Below are 20,200 nucleotides of genomic sequence, written 5' to 3' on the forward strand. Positions count from 1 at the left end.
TTGTATGATCATATGTATATGTTGCTGGTTGCGGTGAAGTGTGTGTGTGTATCAGATTGTGTAAGTGCGTGTGTCATACCATGTGTGTGTACGTAAACTTGCTACAGTGTGTATCGTACCAGGTGTGTGTTAGCGGTGAGTGGCGTGGCTAGCTCGGGCCGGTTGTCTCGTCTCCTGGTGCGTAGTGGAGGTTTTTTCCCCTGGCTGTCGGCTTTGCCCTGGCTCAGTCTCCTCACTGGGCTTGTCAGCCAGCGCTTCAACGTGTTCCCGGTACCAGAACCACTCCGCTTGGGCCCCGGGGAGCCCACGTTCACACCAGGAAAACCAATAGACACTCCGCCGGGGGAACTGACGGACACACCGCCAGGACCGGAGCCCAGGGATGTCTGGGACTGGAGAGACGCTACAGAGTCTGATCTGACCTCTGAACCTACAGGGCTGGGCTCTGGAGAAAGAGAGGGAGGGAGTGACGAACGGCGGGAGAGATAGGAAGGTAGGGATGGTGGGAGAGAGGGATGGAGAGAGGAAATGAGAGAGGGATGGAAGAGGGAGGCAGAGAAGGGAGAGAGAGGGAAGGTAGGAGGTAGGTGAGGGGAAGGGAGAGAGGAAGTTACAGAATCTTGTTCACATTTCCAAAGAATATTGTTGTCCAGTAAGATGACAGGCCTCCAATTCTTGAGAAGACCCAGACTATACAGTGTATTCTTGAGAAGACCTACACTATACAGTGTATTCTTGAGAAGACCTACACTATACAGTGTATTCTTGAGAAGACCTACACTATACAGTGTATTCTTGAGAAGACCTACACTATACAGTGTATTCTTGAGAAGACCTACACTATACAGTGTATTCTTGAGAAGACCTACACTATACAGTGTATTCTTGAGAAGACCTACACTATACAGTGTATTCTTGAGAAGACCTACACTATACAGTGTATTCTTGAGAAGACCTACACTATACAGTGTATTCTTGAGAAGACCTACACTATACAGTGTATTCTTGAGAAGACCTACACTATACAGTGTATTCTTGAGAAGACCTACACTATACAGTGTATTCTTGAGAAGACCTACACTATACAGTGTATTCTTGAGAAGACCTACACTATACAGTGTATTCTTGAGAAGACCTACACTATACAGTGTATTCAGAAAGTATTCAGACCCCTTGACTTTTTCCACATTTTGTTACTTTACAGCCTTATTCTAAAAAGGATGACATAATTTTTTCAAACATCAATCTACACACAATACCCCATAATGACAAAGCAAAAACAGGGTTTTGAAATGTTTGCTAATGTATTAAAAATAAAATAAAGAAATAGTATATAAATATAAAAACAGTAAGTATTCAGACCCTTTGCTATGAGATTTGAAATTGAGCTCAGGTTTATCCTGTTTCCATTGAGCATGTTTCTACAACCTGATTGTAGTCCAAAAGTGGGAAATTCAATTGATTGGACAGCATTTGGAATGGCACACACCTATCTATATAAGGTCCCACAGTTGACAGTGCATGTCAGAGCAAGGACATGTCTATAGCTCCGAGACGGGATTGTGTCGAGGCACAGATCTGGGGAAGGGTACCAAAACATTTCTGCAGCATTGAAGGTCCCAAAAGAAGGAAGACATGTCGCCGTTCATCGCGGAAGTCGAAAGCGGCGTCCTCCACTTTCTGAGCCCTCTGCGGTGACAGGATTCTTGAATGGGCTGCCAACATCGAATAGCTTCACTGCGCCGGAGCCTGTTGTCCCGGGACCATCTTCTCATGGAGCTTGGAAGGTTCCTTCCGTATCGGCCAACGTTGTGATGGCATCGCCAGGGTCTAAGGCGGGTTCTGCTTCACTGTGGTTACGGTGGGCTCTAGGGTATTGGACTTATCAGAAGTCATGCCCTCCTGGCTGTTGTCATCAAACATTGGAAAGGTTCTTGGTGAACTAAATTGATGTGAAGACAATATTAGCATTACATGTAAGTCCATTTTCACCATCTCCTCTGGTCACTGTGAGACTTCCACATGTATCTGAAAGTGGTGACATGCCTAATGGTGCTCACCGGAGAAATGTCATTGCTATTCCTACTTTGTTTTATTTTCCTAATAGGTATAATTCAATCTTTGAGTCTCCTGTTGTTCTGAAATCTCTAAGTAATCTGACTATTATTGAAACTCTGATTTTAAATGCAGAAAAGGTTTGACATTTTTACATCTTAACATTCATAGTTTATTGCCTAAAATGGATCATGTCAAGATCTGGGCCTCTCAGGCAGACCCTGATATTTCATTTTTGATCTGAAACCTGGTTAAAACTTCTTCGGGATAGGGGGCAGTATTTTCACGTCCGGATGAAAAGCGTGCCCAAAGTAAACTGCCTGTTACTCAGGCCCAGGATATGCATATGCATGGTAGTATTGCATACAAAACACTCTAAAGTTTTTAAAACTGTTAAAATAATGTCTGTGAGTATAACATAACTGATTTGACAAGCAAAACCCCGAGCACAATCCATCCATTTTTTTTTAAGTTATTGTGTTTTCCAATGCTTTTCTATGGGAAACCTGATTTATTAGGGCCCAGATTGCAGTTCCTATGGCTTCCACTAGATGTCAACAGTCTTTAGAAATTGTTCGATATTTTTATTTTGAGAAATGAAGAAGTAGTGCTAATTCATTCCATGTGTCACTCAGAAGGTCTCTAGTATTTTGGTGAGCGTAAACAAGAGCGCGCTCTGTGTTGTTTTTCTTCGGTATTGGAAACTGTTTATCCCGTCTTCATTTTGATCGATTATTTACATTTGAGGGTACCTGAGGTTGGATTAAAAACGTTGTTTGAAATGTTTGGACCAAGTTTACAGGTAACTTATTAGATACTTTGTAGTCATGTTGGGCCAGTTGGAACCGGTGTATTTCTGAATCAAACCCGCCAATTAAATTGACATTTTGGGGATATAAAGAAGGAATTTATCGAACAAAACGACCATTCATTGTGTCACTGAGACATTTGGGATTGCAAAAAGATGAAAATCGTCAAAGGTAAGGCATTTATTATATCATTATTTCTGACTTGTGTCGCACCTGCCTGGTTGAAAAATGATTTTCATGTTTTTGTATGCGAGGCGCTGTTCTCAGATAATCAAATGGTGTGCTTTCGCCATAAAGCCTTTTAGAAATCTGACACAGCAGCTGGATTAACATGAAGTTAAGCTTTATTTTGATGTATTACACTTATATTTTCGTGAATGTTGAATATTTATATTTCTGTAGTTTGAATTTGGCGCTCTGCAATTACACCGGATGTTGTCAAATCTATCCCACTAACGGGATTGGCGCTTTAAGGGACCCCTAAGAGGTTTTAACTGATAAAAACCTGGACTCTGAGGTTGCTATGGATGGTTACAATGTGTTTAGCGCTGATAGGAAAGACAAAGGGGGTGATGTTGCTATTTACACAAAGAATATTATTTCTGTGTCTCTGTTAAAGGCTACCTCCCATCCTAAACAATTTGAATTGTTGGCTTTAAGTCTTCAGTTGGGTTCAAACTAAAATATAACAGTTATAGAATCTATCGTCCACCCTCTGCCAAGAAATGTGTACTAAATTAACTCACTGATTTATTTGCCATTTTTACTACCCCAGAGGTGTTAATTTCCGGAAATTTTTATCTTGCATGGGGAACGCAGGAGGCTGACTATTTACAAGATTTTTGTACTAATCTAAATTTGACCCAGCTGATTACAAAGCCTACACGTCCAAACTTAAAAAAATGACTTTGATTGACCTCAAATTTACAAATACTCCAGAGAAATATGCTGGGAGTGGAGTGTTTGCTTTGGATATTAGTGACCACTGTCCCATTGTATGTGTCAAGGATATACGGATGCCTCGATCCAAACCTCGTTTTATCAACAAGAGGGATTTTAAACATTTCAATGAACATGTTGCATCTATACCTGACCCAGAGTGGCTCTGAACCACTTCTCAAATGTTTCAATTGTATTGTAGATAAACATGCCCCCTTTAAAAAACTGAGAATTAAAAATAGGTCTTGCCCTTGGTTCAGTCCAGAGCTATCTGAAGTCATACACAACAGAGGTGCTGCCTGAGCCAAAGCTAGATTCACAGACTCTTGCCCAGACTGGCAGTCTTTCAGGCGATTGAGAAATCTGTGTGTAAAACTAGTTAAAAAGCTAAATCAGATTATTATGTTGATACACTATCTGAATGTACAGGGAACCCAGCTACATTTTGGAAAGCTGTTAAATCACTGAAGGGTTGTGTCTCCTCTTGTCACGACATCCGCCGAAGTCGGGTCCTCTCCTTGTTCGGGCGGCGCTCGACGTCGCCGGTCTTCTAGCCATCATCGATCCACGTTTCATTTTTCATTTTCCATGTGTTTTGTCTTTGTAACGGTCGTCGTATGAAGGAGAAGAGGAGGACCAATGCGCAGCGTGGTAAATGTCCATATTTAATAGAACAAACTGAACACGACAAAATACAAAAATAAGAAAGTGAAATAACAAACCGAAACAGTTCCGTGTGGAACACACAGACACAGGAAACAATCACCCACAACTCAAAGGTGAAACCAGGCTACCTAAGTATGGTTCTCAATCAGGGACAACGATAAACAGCTGCCTCTGATTGAGAACCATACCAGGCCAAACACAGAATCCCAAATTATAGAAAAAGGAACATAGACTGCCCACCCCAACTCACACCCTGACAATACTAAAACAAAGACAAAACAAAGGAACTAAGGTCAGAACGTGACAGTCTTGTTTTTGCTCACACCTGGTTTCAATTCCCTCAATTACTTGTTGTATATTTAACCCTCTATTCCCCCCATGTCTTTGTGTGGGATTGTTTATTGTAAGTACATGTGCACGTTTTCTCTGGTGCGCAACGGGTTTTGTACCCATTTGTTTGTTGTCCTGGTTTCCGGTGCTTTTATGAATAAAACTGCTTTGTTGATTACCCAGTTTTGCCCTCTTGCGTCTGACTTCCCTGACACCGGTTACACACTCCCTTACACCTCTTCTCTCCCCCATGAAATTAATTTAGATTCTGGCCCTACTACTGACAAAATTGATATCATTAATGTATTTAATCACCATTGTATATCAGCGGGCTATATCTTTGAATGTATTTCAAAGCCATCTCTTGAAAAGAGTCATTTGGATGTTGATGGTGAAAAACTATTGTATGATACTGAAAATGCTGGTCAGGAGTTTTCTTTTCAGAAATTCCCTAATAAAGAGGTCCTGGATGATTCGCTAACATTAGACAATAAAAAAATCCACAGGGGCTGATCATTTGGAGCCTGATCTGCTTAAGTGTGCAGCTTCCTTTATTGCTGCCTTGGTAGCGCACATTTTAATGAACATTGCTATCAGGAAGTATTCCAAAAGCATGTAGATCTGCATATGTGCTGCCACTGTATAAGGGTACAAAGGATCTGGACAACTATCGCCCCATAAGGGGGGATACAAAGGATCTGGACAACTATCGCCCCATAAGGGTGGGGATACAAAGGATCTGGACAACTATCGCCCCATAAGGGTGGGGATACAAAGGATCTGTACAACTATCACCCCATAAGGGTGGGGATACAAAGGATCTGGACAACTATCGCCCCATAAGGGTGAGGATACAAGGATCTGGACAACTATCGCCCCATAAGGGTGAGGATACAAGGATCTGGACAACTATGGCCCCATTTCAAGACTACCTTGTTTAGCTAAGATTCTTGAATCCTTGGTTAATGCACAACTTCGTTCCTTTTAATCTGATAATTGTATTCTTAATATAAACCAATCAGGGTTTAGGCCTGGGGATAGTACTACCACAGCAGCCACGCTAGTTGTTAATGATCTTGTCATTGGATGCTAAAAAGATCTGTGCGTCCTTCTTTATTGACCCGTCAAAGGGGTTTGACACTGTTGATCATTCTGTTTTGCTGAAGTTATCAAGAATAGGCCTGGGATATACAGCCTGTTTATGGTTTCAGAATTATCTTAGCGACAGAACTCAGGCCATCTTGACAGACGGGTTTAAATCTAAATTTCATTATTAAATGGAAGAAGTTTAGAACAGCCAAGACGCTTCCTAGAGCTGGCCGCCCGGCCAAACTGAGCGATCAGGGGAGAAGGGCCTCGGTCACGGAGGTGACCAAGAACCCGATGGTCTCTCTGACAGAGCTCCAGAGTTCCTCTGTGGAGATGGGAGAACCTTCCAGAAGGACAACCATCTCTGCAACACTCCACCAATCAGGCCTTTATGGTAGAGTGGCCAGATGGAAGCAACTCCTCAGTAAACTGCACCTGACAACCCACTTGGAGTTTACCAAAAGGCACCTAAAGGACCCTCAGACCATGAGAAACAGATTTTCTGGTCTGATGAAACCAAGATTTGGCCTGAATGCCAAGTGTCACATCTGGAGGAAACCAGGCACCACTCATCACTTGGCATGTGGTGGCAGCGTCATGCTGTGGGGATGTTTTTCAGCATCAGGGACCGGGAGACTAGTCAGGATCGGGAAAGATGAACGGAGCAAAGTATTAGAGAGGTCCTTGATAAAAACCTGCTCCAAAGCGCTCAGGACCTCAGACTGGGGCGAAGGTTCACCTTCCAACAGGACAACGACCCTAAGCACACAGCCAAGACAACACAGGAGTGACTTCGGGACAAGTCTCTGAATGTCCTTGAGTGGCCCAGCCAGAGCCTGGACTTCAACCCAAGCGAACATCTCTGGAGAGACCTGAAATCAGCTGTGGACGCTCCCCATCCAACCTGACAGAGCTTGAGAGGATCTGCAGAGAAGAATGGGAGAAACTCCCCAAATACAGGTGTGCCAAGCTTGTAGCGTCATACCCAAGAAGACTCAAGGCTGTAATCGCTGCCAAAGGTGCTTCAACAAAGTACTGAGTAGAACAGTACTGGGTCTTAAGTACTGGGTCTTAATACTTATGTAAATTTGATATTTCAAAAAAATATATATTATAAATTAAAAAAATTCTACCAACCTGTTTTTGCTTTGTCATTATGGGGTATTGTGTGTAGATTGATTAGGTGGAAAAACTATTTAATTCATTTTAGAATAAGGCTGTAACGTAACAAAATGTGGAAAAAGTGAAGGGGTCTGAATACTTTCTGAAAACACTATATACAAACTTTAGTTTAAATGAGTGGATTTGGCTGTTTCAGTCACACCGGTTGCTGACGGGTGTATAAAATTGAACACACAGCCATGCAATCTACATAGACAAACATCGGCAGTAGAATGGCCTTAATGAAGAGCTCAATGACTGTCAACGTGGCACAGTCATAGGATGCCACCTATCCAACAAGTTATTGTGAAGTGGAAATGTCTAGCAACAACAATGGCTCAGCAGCAAAGTGCTAGGCCACACAAACTCACAGAACGGGACTGCCAAGTGGTGAAGCGCGTAGCGCGTATAAATCGTCTGTCCTCGGTCGCAACACTCACTACCGAGTTCCAAACTGCCTCTGGAAGCAACGTCAGCTCAAGAACTGTTCGTCGGTGGCTTTATGAAATGGGTTTCCATGGCTGAGCAGCCGCACACAAGCCTAAGATCACTGTGCGCAAAGCGTCGTCTGGAATGGTGTAAAGCTCGACGCCATTGGACTCTGGAGCAGTGGAAACATGTTCTCTAGAGTGATGAATCACGCTTCACCATCTGGCAGTCTGAAAGACGAATCTGGGTTTGGCGGATGCCAGGAGAACGCCACCTGCCCGAATGCATATTGCCAACTGTAAAGTTTGGTGGAGGAGGAATGGTTTGGGTTAGGCACCTTAGTTCCAGTGAAGGGAAATAACGCTACAGCATATAATGACATTCTAGACGACTCTTTGCTTCCAACTTTGTGGCAACAGTTTGGGGACGGCGCTTTCCTGTTTCAGCATGACAATGCCCCCGTGCACAAAGCAATGTCCATACAGAAATGGTTTGTCGAGATCCATGTGGAAGAATTTGACTGGCCTGTACAGAGCCCTGACCTCAACCCCATCGAACACCTTTGGGATGAATTGGAACGCCGACTGCAAGCCAGGCCTAATCACCCAACATCAGTGCCCGACCTCACTAATGCGCTTGTGGCTGAATGGAAGCAAGTCCCCGCAGCAATGTTCTAACATCTAGTGGAAAGCCTTCCCAGAAGAGTGGAGGCTGGTATAGCAGCAAACTGGGGACCAACTACATATTAATGCCCACGATTTTGGAATGTAGTGTACCCCCAACCCCCTCCTAAAGATATAGGTTTTGAAAGGAATATCTCTCAAAGTATTGTAAGTGTGTTGTTGTTCAATAGGACTGTAGGAGGGAAGAGAAATGGTGGGAAGAAGGGAGGGTGGAGGGAGAGAGAGAGAGGTAGTGAGGGAAGTACAGCATGCTGGGTTGTCAAAAACTGCAAGAGGGAGAAAAGGTGGGAGAGAGACAGAGAGAAGTAGGGAGGAGGAAAGGAGAGAGGGAGGAAAGGTGGGAGAGAGAGTGAGAGAGAAGGAGGGAGGAGGAAAGGAGAGAGGGAGAAAATATGGGAGAGAGAGTGAGAGAGAAGGAGGGAGGAGGAAAGGAGAGAGGGAGGAAAGGTGGGAGAGAGAGTGAGAGAGAAGGAGGGAGGAGGAAAGGAGAGAGGGAGGAAAGGTGGGAGAGAGAGTGAGAGAGAAGGAGGGAGGAGGAAAGGAGAGAGGGAGGAAAGTGCAGGCTTTGGGGGGATGGCAGTTCCCTTTCTCAGGTAAACTTCCTCTGAGACAACAAACCCCAGACCACAGGAACTCTTGGTTTCTGTATGACTGACCCAACCGCACACACAGAAACAACAAACACACAAAGCCCAAGGATAAGTGTGTGTGTGTTTCCGGGTGGGTGGGTGAACGTATCTGGAGCAATTTCAGCAGAAATGAGTGAGCAAAACCGGACTAACTAGTTTAACCTGAATAACTAGTCTAGTAGCCAAACAGACATGGACACAGACAGAGGCAGAGAGATGGAGTGAAGGAATTTCAGGTATGGCCACCAAATATGTGTGTGTATGTGTGTTGTAAATGGGATATGTTAGAAGATCATAATTATTAATACATTCTCCTAGCCTGGCAAAACATCAGCTTATGTGTCCATGTTGCTCCTACAATCCCTCTCTCTCTCTACCTCTCTCTCTACCTCTCTCCCTCGCTCTCTGTCTGTCTTTCTATCTCTACCTCTCTCTCTCTCTCTCTCCCTCTCTGTCTGTCTTTCTATCTCTACCTCTCTCTACCTCTCTCTCTACCTCTCTCCCTCCCTCTCTGTCTGTCTTTCTATCTCTACCTCTCTCTCTACCTCTCCCTCTCTCTCTACCTCTCTCTCTACCTCTCTGTCTGTCTTTCTATCTCTACCTCTCTCTCTACCGCTCTCTCTCCCTCTCTGTCTGTCTTTCTATCTCTACCTCTCTCTCTCTCTGTCTCTTTCTATCTCTACCTCTCTCTCTACCTCTCTCTACCTCTCTCCCTCCCTCTCTCTCTACCTCTCTCTCTCTACCTCTCTGTCTGTCTTTCTATCTCTACCTCTCTCTCAATGTCTGTCTTTCTATCTCTACCTCTCTCTCTCTCTACCTCTCTCCCTCCCTCTCTGTCTTTCTATCTCTACCTCTCTCTCTCTCTCTCTACCTCTCTCCCTCCCTCTCTGTCCGTCTTTCTATCTCTACCTCTCTCTCTCTACCTCTCTCCCTCCCTCTCTGTCTGTCTTTACCTCTCTCTCTCTACCTCTCTCCCTCCCTCTCTGTCTGTCTTTCTCTCTCTCTCTCTACCTCTCTCTGTCTTTCTTTCTATCTCCCACTCTATCTAACAACTACAACAACTACAGCTATACTACCACACACACACACACACACACACACACACACACACACACACACACACACACACACACACACACACACACACACACACACACACACACACACACACACACACACACACACACACAGTCACTCACCTGTCTCATCAATCTCTCCCAGGATCCAACCACAAACCCTGGAGCAAGAGCAACAGCCTCTCCCGCTGCGCATGCCTCCCCCCTACCACATTACCCAGACAGAGAGACAGACAGAGAGGAGGGATAGAGGTTCCTCTCCTAACTCCAGACTGAAACTCAACTCAACTCTGAGATCTAAACTGTTTAAAAAGGCGGAGTTAGAGCTGAACAGTTCTAAGGAAAGAGGCGGGATTAAGTTAGATAGCTAGCGAATTAAGTGAAATGATTGAGAGACATTGTGTGTGAATGTGTGTCTGTGTGATCATGTAGTTAATGTGTGTTACACTCTAAAGTAGGACACTGCAGTTTTCACCTGCTGTGCTTCTACTAGTATTGTTTCCCATTCCGTACACACACACACACACACACACACACACACACACACACACACACACACACACACACACACACACACACACACACACACACACACACACACACACACACACACACACACGCAGGATGTGTGTGTTGGGTTTTAACTTTAGCGTCAATGTTTGACAGTCAGGTCAATGTATAAACCTCTGAACGCCACCTGTGGCTTTACCTTTACCCTTGTGTGTGTGTGTGTGTGTGTGTGTGTGTATGTGTGTGTGTGTGTACTGTATGTGTGTGTCTGTGTGCGTGTTCTTAGGTCAGGCAGGAATTCTGCCACAACAAACTGGAGATTAAAACTGGTACGATAGTTACCCAGCTGGTAAGTTTCTTCACACACACACACACACACACACACACACACAGAGGGAGTCCCATAAGTGAGTTTCAGGGACTACACTAAACTGTATTTATAATGCAGAGGTAAAATATTAAAGATTGAAGACTGTTTGTTTGGGTGAACGCCCGTCAGACTGAATTACCATCATCTAAAGTTACTTTCTGTTTCTGCTCTTTTCTTCAATTCTCTTGTTGCCTGCCTTCCCTCTCTCTTTGTCTGGAGTCACAAAACACTCCTTACGCAAAAACTTAAGAAGCTTCTTAAGAAAAAAAAAAAACTTCATAAGATTTGCAATTCCTCAACAATATCTTAATGATTTTCTTACGAACTTCTTAAATATCTTCTTACAAATCTTCTTAATAAGATGTTTGTTGCTAGGCAACCATCTTAGCTCGCTATATATCTAGCAGTGGCAATCATGTTAGCATATTTCTTACTGAGATTACTGTTCTAAAACATGTTCTTGGGTTTAAAATAATCAATACTGAAACTTTCAGATGAGGTTTGTGAGTGAATTAAACATGTTCCTTTGCTTTTATGAGCTTTTTCTCTCACTGCCCTGAGTTGAAGACAAAGGGTTTAGCTGTCTTGGAATGAACAACATTTACAATAACTTTATTTTCAAGAATCAAATTTCTTCTTAACTTTTTACTTAAGGAGAAACATAAGAAATTGCGCAAGAACATTTCCAATGACCTTTTTGAGGAACAGCAAGTTTTCTTAACTTTCTTCTTAAGTCTATTGTTAAGGAACAAATGGCAGTTAAGAAGAAATGTCTTCTTAAGAAGGTTTTGTGAATCTGGGCCCTGACTTGCTACGTATATCAAATGTAAATGTTCATGGAGTATTTTAATGAAAGTTTAGAGTTATGCACGTCAGCATTTTGGCAGTTGAGAAGGTTCTTGAGTGGGATGTTGAAATGTCCTCTAGATTAAACAGGAAATTAACAGCAGCAGAGAGGAAGTGACCCAAGAACAATAATACCACTTCCTATTTGAAGGCCGCCAGACTGGACTGACACAGGTCTCCATAACAACCAGAGATGGAGTTGTGTTTCTGAGCCTCCAAGAGTGAGAAAGTACATCTGCAGAACTCACCAAGGTAAAACCACTAAGAATTCAGCTAAAACAACAAACACAAAGTATCAAAATGATTTTCCTAATGGAGCTCCCCATACGTTCCCACGCATTCCACCCCAGAACTCCGTCAGTCTCACCTTTCCCAGCGGTGGTGGCAGGCATCAAGCCGTCCATGTCAGCGCTGTGGGAGTGGGAAAGGCAGAGGGCAGTCATGGGTACCAAACCCTCCTGTGGGGGGGTGTGGTCTGTGGTCCTGACCAGACACCAGCCAGATCGCTCACTGGACCGCTCCACTAGCTCCACGGTCTGACCGCAACGAACACTCAGCTCCTCAGCCCCGCCCGCCGAGAAGTCCAACAGGACCACGGTCAACTCACAGCCACCGGACAGCTAGAGAGGAGGGGGAGAGATGGCAGAGAAAGAGAAAGAGAGAGAGGGGAGAGAGGACAGAGAGAAAGAAAGAGAGAGAGGGAGAGAGATAGATAGAGATAGAAAGAGAGTGAGAGAGAGGGGAGAGAGGACAGAGAGAAAGAAAGAGAGAGAGGGAGAGAGATAGAAAGAAAGTGATAGAGAGGGGAGAGAGGACAGAGAGAAAGAAAGAGAGAGAGGGTGCGTTAACATTGTGTCAAATGAGTGGCCTCAGGTTGTCTAGCGGTTAGTCCCCACTCATTTAATAAAGAAAGAAAATGTGGTAATTTCAAAGTATGAGCTAAAGCTTCGAGAGAGAAGTGAAAGTATAGAGTATAAGAAACAGTCTATGAACGACAGGAAAGACTGAGGGATGTAGAAGTTGTGGTCTTAACGTTGACACTGGTATGCAAGGCAGGGCAGAGCACAGACAGGCACACTATACCACATAGTCTCACACATAAATCCTCCCAAATGACCTCTCTTGACCCCCCCTTGTCTTAACCCCATAAACCAGTTCTGATTGAATTGGTTCAATAGCCCTGAAACTCTGGGTTGCCAGTTTGATTGAATTGGTTCAATAGCCCTGAAACTCTGGGTTGCCAGTTTTGATTGAATAGGGTCAATAACCCTGAAACTCTGGGTTGCCAGTTTGATTGAATAAGGTTCAATAGCCCTGAAACACTGGGTTTCCAGGGAGTGAATCCAGCCCTAGGTGTTTTGAAACACCTGACTACAGACAGAAGAAGGAAAACACTCACAACAAGGGAGAGAGAGAGAGAGAGGAGGGGAGAGAGAGAGAGAGAGAGAGAGAGAGAGAGGAGAGAGAGAGAGAGAGAGGAGGGGAGAGAGAGAGGAGGGGAGAGACAGGGAGAGAGAAAGAGAGAGAGAGAGAGAGAGAGAGAGAGAGAGAAAGGAGGGGAGAGACAGGGAGAGAGAGAGAGAGAGAGAGAGAGAGAGAGAGAGAGAGAGAGAGAGAGGGAGGAGGGGAGAGACATGATAGGATATGAGATAGAGAAGAGGGGAGAGATGGAGAGGGCATAAGAGAGTGGGGGAGACAGGGAAAGAGAGAGAGAGAGAGAGAGAGAGAGAGAGAGAGAGAGAGAGAGTGTGGGGGGGGAGAGACAGGGAGGGTATAAGAGTGTGGGGGAGACAGGGAAAGAGAGAGAGAGCGAGAGAGTGAGTGAGGAGAGACAGGATAGGGTATAAGAGAGAGAGGTGGGGAGAAACAGAAAAGAGAGAGAGAGAGAGGGGGGGGGACTGGATAGGGTATAAGAGAGAGAGAAGGGGAGAAACAGGGAGGAGGGGAGAGACAGTGAGAGAGAGGAGGAGAGAGACAGTGAGAGAGAGGAGGGGAGAAAGGAAAGGAAACATGCTGATTGGATAAATATGTGAATATGTAAATCACGGCTGTCCTTCCAGGAGCTATCTGTTATCGAACACACACACACACACACACACACACACACACACACACACACACACACACACACACACACACACACACACACACACACACACACACACACACACACACACACACACACACACACACACACACACACACACACACACACACACACACACACACTCTCCATGGGGACTGTTGGGGTGTTCCCCATCCAAATCATTCACAGATGTTTTGGGAATCCTGCCATACGGACACAGCTTTCCCAACAGAGAGAGAGACATAGAGAGAGAGACATAGAGAGAGAGAGAGAGAGAGAATGGGAGGAAAGAGAGAGACTGAGGGAGGGAAAGAGAGAGAGAGAGCACCAGAGACAGATATTGTGAAAGTGAACAATACAAACGGGGTAAAGAACTCCCAGTAGAGTAGTACTGATGGTGAAAATACACTCAGCTCTGAACAGTTTGGTTGTGACCACATACACACACACACTTACATAGGCTACATACAAACTAATACATCAGATGGTAAAACACCTGCTCTGGTCAGTGGGTCAGTCTAGAGGCATGGTGCTGCAACAGCAAGGTTGTGGGTTTGATTCCTGCATTGACGACATACTGAATGTCTTACTATCTGTGTTGACGGTTCCGTCAGTCGTCCTGGCTAAGAGCGTTTGCTAAATGACCATATCATAACAACATGGTCATAATAAAGTGTAGAATAATATATATGTATATTAATACTAAACACACAATCTAAATGAAACATTCAAGATGTGTAGAAATGTATACATACCAAGATATCACTGGTGAACTGTTCCCCAAAAGATTCAGAATGACTTTAAACACTGTGTGAGGGAAACACCCTCTCTCTCACCCTCATAACACATATACACACACACGCGTGCGCACATATGCGCACACACACAACACACACAGCTACTGCTACAGGGATGAGGTCATGAGACTGGTCTATTGTTTTGGGGAGACACCCCTCTGGTCCTGTTTTGGCTCTCTGTACTGCACTGCCTCAGAGGAGGGGAGAAGAATCGCTCACTTCCTGCGATTCCTATGGTGGCCAGATGGTGACACTAACAAAAGATTGGAAAGACATCTCTTCGGTGTTATATCCTCTCCAAATTGCACTGTGAAAGACAGCGGAAGACAACTGTGAGAAGTATGATAAAGAGGTGAATGAAAAGGTCAAGTCCAACTTCTATGTTGATGACTGCCTTAAATCTAGTGGCCACAGAAGAACAAGCCATAGCGCTCACAAAAAAGATGTGTGCGTTCAGGGTAGGTTTAAGTTGACCAAGTGGGTCAGCAACAGCCGTGAGGAACACAAAGCCAAGCAGATAAAAGATCTGCACCTGGACAGAGAGAAGCTGCCTGTTGAAAAAGCACTTGGAATCCAATGGAACAATGAAAGTGATGCGTTTACCTTCCGAGTCATCGTCGAGAACAGACCCCTGACGAGAAGAGGTATCTCTCAACCATCAGCTCTGTTTACCCTCCATTACGTTTCCTCGCCCCGTTTATCTTAAAGGCAAAGCAGATTCTTCAAGAGTTCTGCAAGCTAAAGTGTGGATGGGACGAAGTCATCCCCGAAGAACACTTTATTTCATGGAGGAGATGGCTCTCAGAGGTGGACCAGCTGTCCAGATTCCAGATTGACTGGTGCATGATGCCTGAGAGCAGCTGCATCACTTCGGTGATGCAAGTGAACAAGGTTATGGCACGGCAAGTTACCTTAGGTTCACAAACGGTATGGAAAAGGTCCACATCGCATTCATGCTGGGGAAATCAAGAATGATTCCATTCAATCAGATGACGATCCCCAGACTGGAAGTTGCTGTAGCAACATTGGCGGTGCGAGTGGACAGGATGTTAAAGTTGGAGCTCCAGATTGAACTCTAGGAGTCAACTTCCTGGACAGAAACTTCCTGGACAGAAAGACAGTCCGTGCTAAAATACATCCTCAACGATACCAAGAGATTCCATACCTTTGTGGCTAATAGGGTTGCTGTGATCCGTGACATATCGAAAGCAAAACAGTGGAGGTATTTGATCTCCAAACCCAACCCAGCCTATGATGCCTCAAGAGCGTTACATGTTGAAACTTTCCTGAACTCAAAGAGATGGCTCAAAGGACCAGAATACCTGGAGAAAGCAGAAACACACTTGCCGAAAGTCCCCGAGGAGCTTGGCTCCATCCCTCCGGATGATCCAGAGGTGAGAAAAGACGTAATCGTAAACAGTACAAGTGTGGAAGAAAAGAGTCCAACCAGCAAACTGATTAAGTACTATTCAACATGGAACAGCTTGAAGAAAGCAGTTTCCTGGATGCTGAAACTGAAGAGAGTTCTACAGTTAAGCCAGAAAAGGAAAGTTCTCACATAAACGGATCCAGAATCAGATCAGAGTTAACAAATTCATTGAAGGAACAAATTGACATTTTCAAATTAACGTTTGGAAAATAAAGTCTCTCTGTGGATGACCTAGATGAAGAAGAAAGGGTAATCATTCGATTTGAGCAAAGACAGCACTTTAAACAAATTGCACTCATTGTGAAAGGAAGACAGTGTGCCAAGGGAAGCGGCTCAATCTGTAAGCTTTATCCAATTGTTGACAATGGCATTCTGAGAGTGGGAGGAAGGTTAAGCAAAGCTGCTATGCCTATAGAACTAAAGAATCCTATGATCCTGCCCAAAGACTTCCACATCTTCAGACTGATCTTACTCCACATCCATGAGCAGGTTGGCCACTCTGGGAGAGGACACATGCTTTTCAGTCTTCGCCAGCGATATTAGATGCCATGTGCCAAGGCCTTAGCATGGAAGATCCTTAAGAGCTGTGTCTTCTGCAGGCGGATGCAAACTAGAGCTGGAGAACAGAAGATGGCCGACCTTCCACCAGATCGGGTGTCACCTGATTTGCCACCTTTCACCCATGTGGGCATAGATTACTTCGGCCCCATAGAGTTGAAGCGAGGCCGCGTTCATGTGAAGCGGTATGGTGTGATCTTTACTTGCCTTGTGAGTCGAGTTGTCCACTTAGAATTTGCTAGTTACCTGGATACTGATTCCTGCATCAATGCCCTGCGCAGGTTCCTCTGTCGAAGAGGCCCAGTGACAAGTATCAGAACCGACAATGGCACCAACTTTGTTGGAACACACAGAGAGCTAGGAGAAGCGTTGAAAGAGCTGGTTCACAACAAGATTCAAAATGCATTACTGAAGGAAGGAGTGGATTGGTCATTCAACCCTCCCTCTGGAGCCCACCATGGGGGATATGGGAGAGGTTGAAAAAGATCCTCTATTTAGTCCTTAAAGAGCAAGTACTGGATGATGAGGCTTTGCAGACAGCCTTGTGTGAAGTTGAGGCGATCATGAACGACAGACCAATCACAACTGTAACAAATGACCCTAATGATCTAAAACCCCAGACTCCGAACCATCCACTTTATCTGAAAACAAAGCCAGTCCTGCCACCAGGACTATTCCAGAGAGGAGACCTATACTCACCAAGGAGATGGAAGCAAGTACAATATATCACTGACCTCTTCTGGAAGCAATGAATCAGGGAGTATCTTCCACTTATGCAGGAGTGGAACAAGTGGAAGAAAACTAAGAGAAACTTCAGTCCTGGTGACCTTGTTTCCATCGTGGATGACACAGCTCCAATGAACTCTTGGCTAATGGGGCGTGTGGTGGAGGCGTGTGGTGGAGGCGTGTGGTGGAGGCATGTGTCAGTGCAGTTAACAATTAGGGGCCGGTATGTTAGAGCCGATTTAGACATAGTTGGATAAAAGACAGAACATACAGAGCTCCATGTATCTGTGTGTAAATATATGAATGTATGTGATGAATTATTAGGTACCTTTATGATTTATATTTACCTGGTTGAGGTATATTAATTTGTTATTAGTGTAACTTAGTTTCTGCCCCCCCTCTTGCCCATTCATTGTACTGTGGTAAGTGTGTTAGTGGTAGGATAAAGACAGGAAGTTGGGCCTTCGGGGGTGGAGGGAGTCCTAGCTAGATGGTTTAGAGTTTTGACCAGACATAGAAACATAACATAATATGCATTTTCATGTCAAGTAATCTATGCCTTAAGTTGATTAGAGAATCACTTTAGTTAGATATAAGAAAAATCAATCATCTATTTTGTTGCACCATTTCCTTGGATCTCATTGAATGTTTTTGACGTTTGGCTTTTGGGGACTTTGAATGTGGACTGTATGCGTCAGAAACAACCCTGCCTCAGGCTTGGCAGTGGTTATGTTCCATTAGCAAAGGAAGAACGTCAATAAAAACTCATACACTCTTAGAAGCTCTTAGAGTCTCTGTATGAGTATATATACACTCAGAACAGATCACTCTTGGGTACTTTTTGTGTAAACAGTGGTGGCTGCTGGGTAGTGTAGTCTGTCTCTACCTTGTCGCTGTCTGCTGTGTTCTGAGAGGTGCGGGAGGCAATGGAGACGGTGTCCGGCTGGCTGCTGGCATCTCCCAGGCTGTCTGCATCCTCATTGGTGTCTCTGGGGGGTGACGCGTACACATCAAAAATATCATGATACACAAACTGATTAAACTGATTAAACTTACATAATAAAACCCATAGAGATCCTATCAAAGTTCCAGAATGGGGTGAAAATGGCAGCCATATTGGACAGGGAGAAATCCCACCCAGTCTAATGTGAATGAATGGCAGCCATATTGGACAGAGAGAAATCCAACCCAGTCTAATGTGAATGAATGGCAGCCATATTGGACAGGGAGAAATCCCACCCAGTCTAATGTGAATGAATGGCAGCCATATTGGACAGGGAGAAATCCCACCCAGTCTAATGTGAATGAATGGCAGCCATATTGGACAGGGAGAAATCCCACTCAGTCTAATGTGAATGAATGGCAGCCATATTGGACAGGGAGAAATCCCACCCAGTCTAATGTGAATGAATGGCAGCCATATTGGACAGGGAGAAATCCAACCCAGTCTAATGTGAATGAATGGCAGTAGAGACATAATCCTGATTTTACTGATGAAGGAGAATAAAAGTAAGGCATGTGATATATCACAAATTCTGTAATATAATTATTGTCAACCTAAAATATTGTTGTATAATTATAAATAAAATATATGTAAACAGACCATAAATGTCTAAATGTTTCCTTTCCTGGAAAGCTGAGAGTGCTATTATATGATACAATATCAGAACATGTTGTATTTACACTTGTAAATATCATCAACAGAATCATCAACTGATGCAGCCAGTGTGGCTGTGGATTGACTGCATTGTTTGAATGGAATGTTGGCATATTAGCATTTAATTTGAATCATTCATGGAATCATTCCTCTAAAACTGGCTGGCTGGCTGGCTAACAAACAGTGCAGATAAATGATTCAAATGTATTATTTAACACAATATCTTATCACAGCACAAACCATGTTTGACCAACTCCCTGACCAAAATGTCTGACATTTATCCCAACATAAGAATGTTCCTGACCATTCTGGTATTATAATTCCTAATTCTATAATAAAAACACTCAAACCCACAGCTCTGTCATGCAAGTAATACAAACTGTACAACCACCTTAGCAGTACAAGAGACAAGAGAGGAAGTGGGCTGTGTGTGTGCATGTATGTACAAACCTCCTGTTGATGCTGCGCGTGCGGACCAGGGTGGGGGCGGGGGTCTTGGGGAGGGGGATGGGCTCCCTCAGCGCTCCTCTCAGATGGCCACGTCTCTCCTGGATCACCTGACGCACACTACGTACCCACTCCTGCTTCAGCTCCAGAGATGAGGCCTGGGGAGGGAGGGAGGGAGGGAGAGCGGGAGGGGGAGAGAGAGAGAAGGAGCGAGGGAGGGTGATAGAGAGAGAGATAGAGAACGGGAGGGGAGTTAGAGAGGGAGATAGAGAACGGGAGGGGAGTGAGAGAGGGAGAGAGAGAAGGGGGAGAAGGGGGAGGGCAGGAGATAAAACGAGACAAACAGATAGTAAAGTAAATATAGGAAAGCACAACAGAAGCCACATCAGAGGAGAGTGCACGTGAAAAGGTTCAGAGTGCACGTGAAAAGGTTCAGAGTGCACGTGAAAAGGTTCAGAGTGCACGTGAAAAGGTTCACCAGAGATGTTTTAATTGTTTATTGAACTAGGCAAGTCAGTTAAGAACAATGTATTATCTACAATGACAGCATACCCTGGCCAAGCCCTAACCCGGGCTTCGCAGGGCCAATTGTGCGCCACCCTATGGGACTCCCAATCACGGCCGGTTGTGATACAGCCTGGAATCAAACCCGAGTCTGTAGTGATGCTTCTAGCACTGAGATGCAGTTGGAGAGTGCACATGAAAAGGTTCACCAGAGATGACAGGCAGTAGGAGAGTGCACTTGAGAATATATTTGGCTGTTACCTTGAGGACGGTCTTGTTGTCCGAGGTGGGTACGGCCCACCCACAGAGCAAACTTACAGGGGTCCCCCTCAATATGCTCTGTCACCCCCAACTCTGACGTCTGGAAGAGGACACAAGGCAGTTAATGTTTCCTTTGGGAAACG

The 20,200-nt window shown here is 44.6% G+C and overlaps 1 protein-coding gene across 1 annotated transcript; it reads right to left on the reverse strand.

Moving 5' to 3' along the window:
- Nucleotides 1-101: 101 nt before the first annotated feature.
- Nucleotides 102-20,157, reverse strand: LOC139396424 (kalirin-like; the record flags this gene model as incomplete). Its single annotated transcript, XM_071143464.1, has 6 exons — nucleotides 102-445; nucleotides 11,960-12,212; nucleotides 18,075-18,177; nucleotides 19,296-19,450; nucleotides 19,942-19,967; nucleotides 20,058-20,157. Coding segments are annotated over 6 exons (981 nt in total), but the record flags the coding sequence as incomplete, so codon positions are not given.
- Nucleotides 20,158-20,200: the final 43 nt, after the last annotated feature.

Source organism: Oncorhynchus clarkii, unplaced genomic scaffold (assembly GCF_045791955.1).
Source record: "Oncorhynchus clarkii lewisi isolate Uvic-CL-2024 unplaced genomic scaffold, UVic_Ocla_1.0 unplaced_contig_1769_pilon_pilon, whole genome shotgun sequence".
Lineage (NCBI taxonomy): Eukaryota > Metazoa > Chordata > Actinopteri > Salmoniformes > Salmonidae > Oncorhynchus > Oncorhynchus clarkii.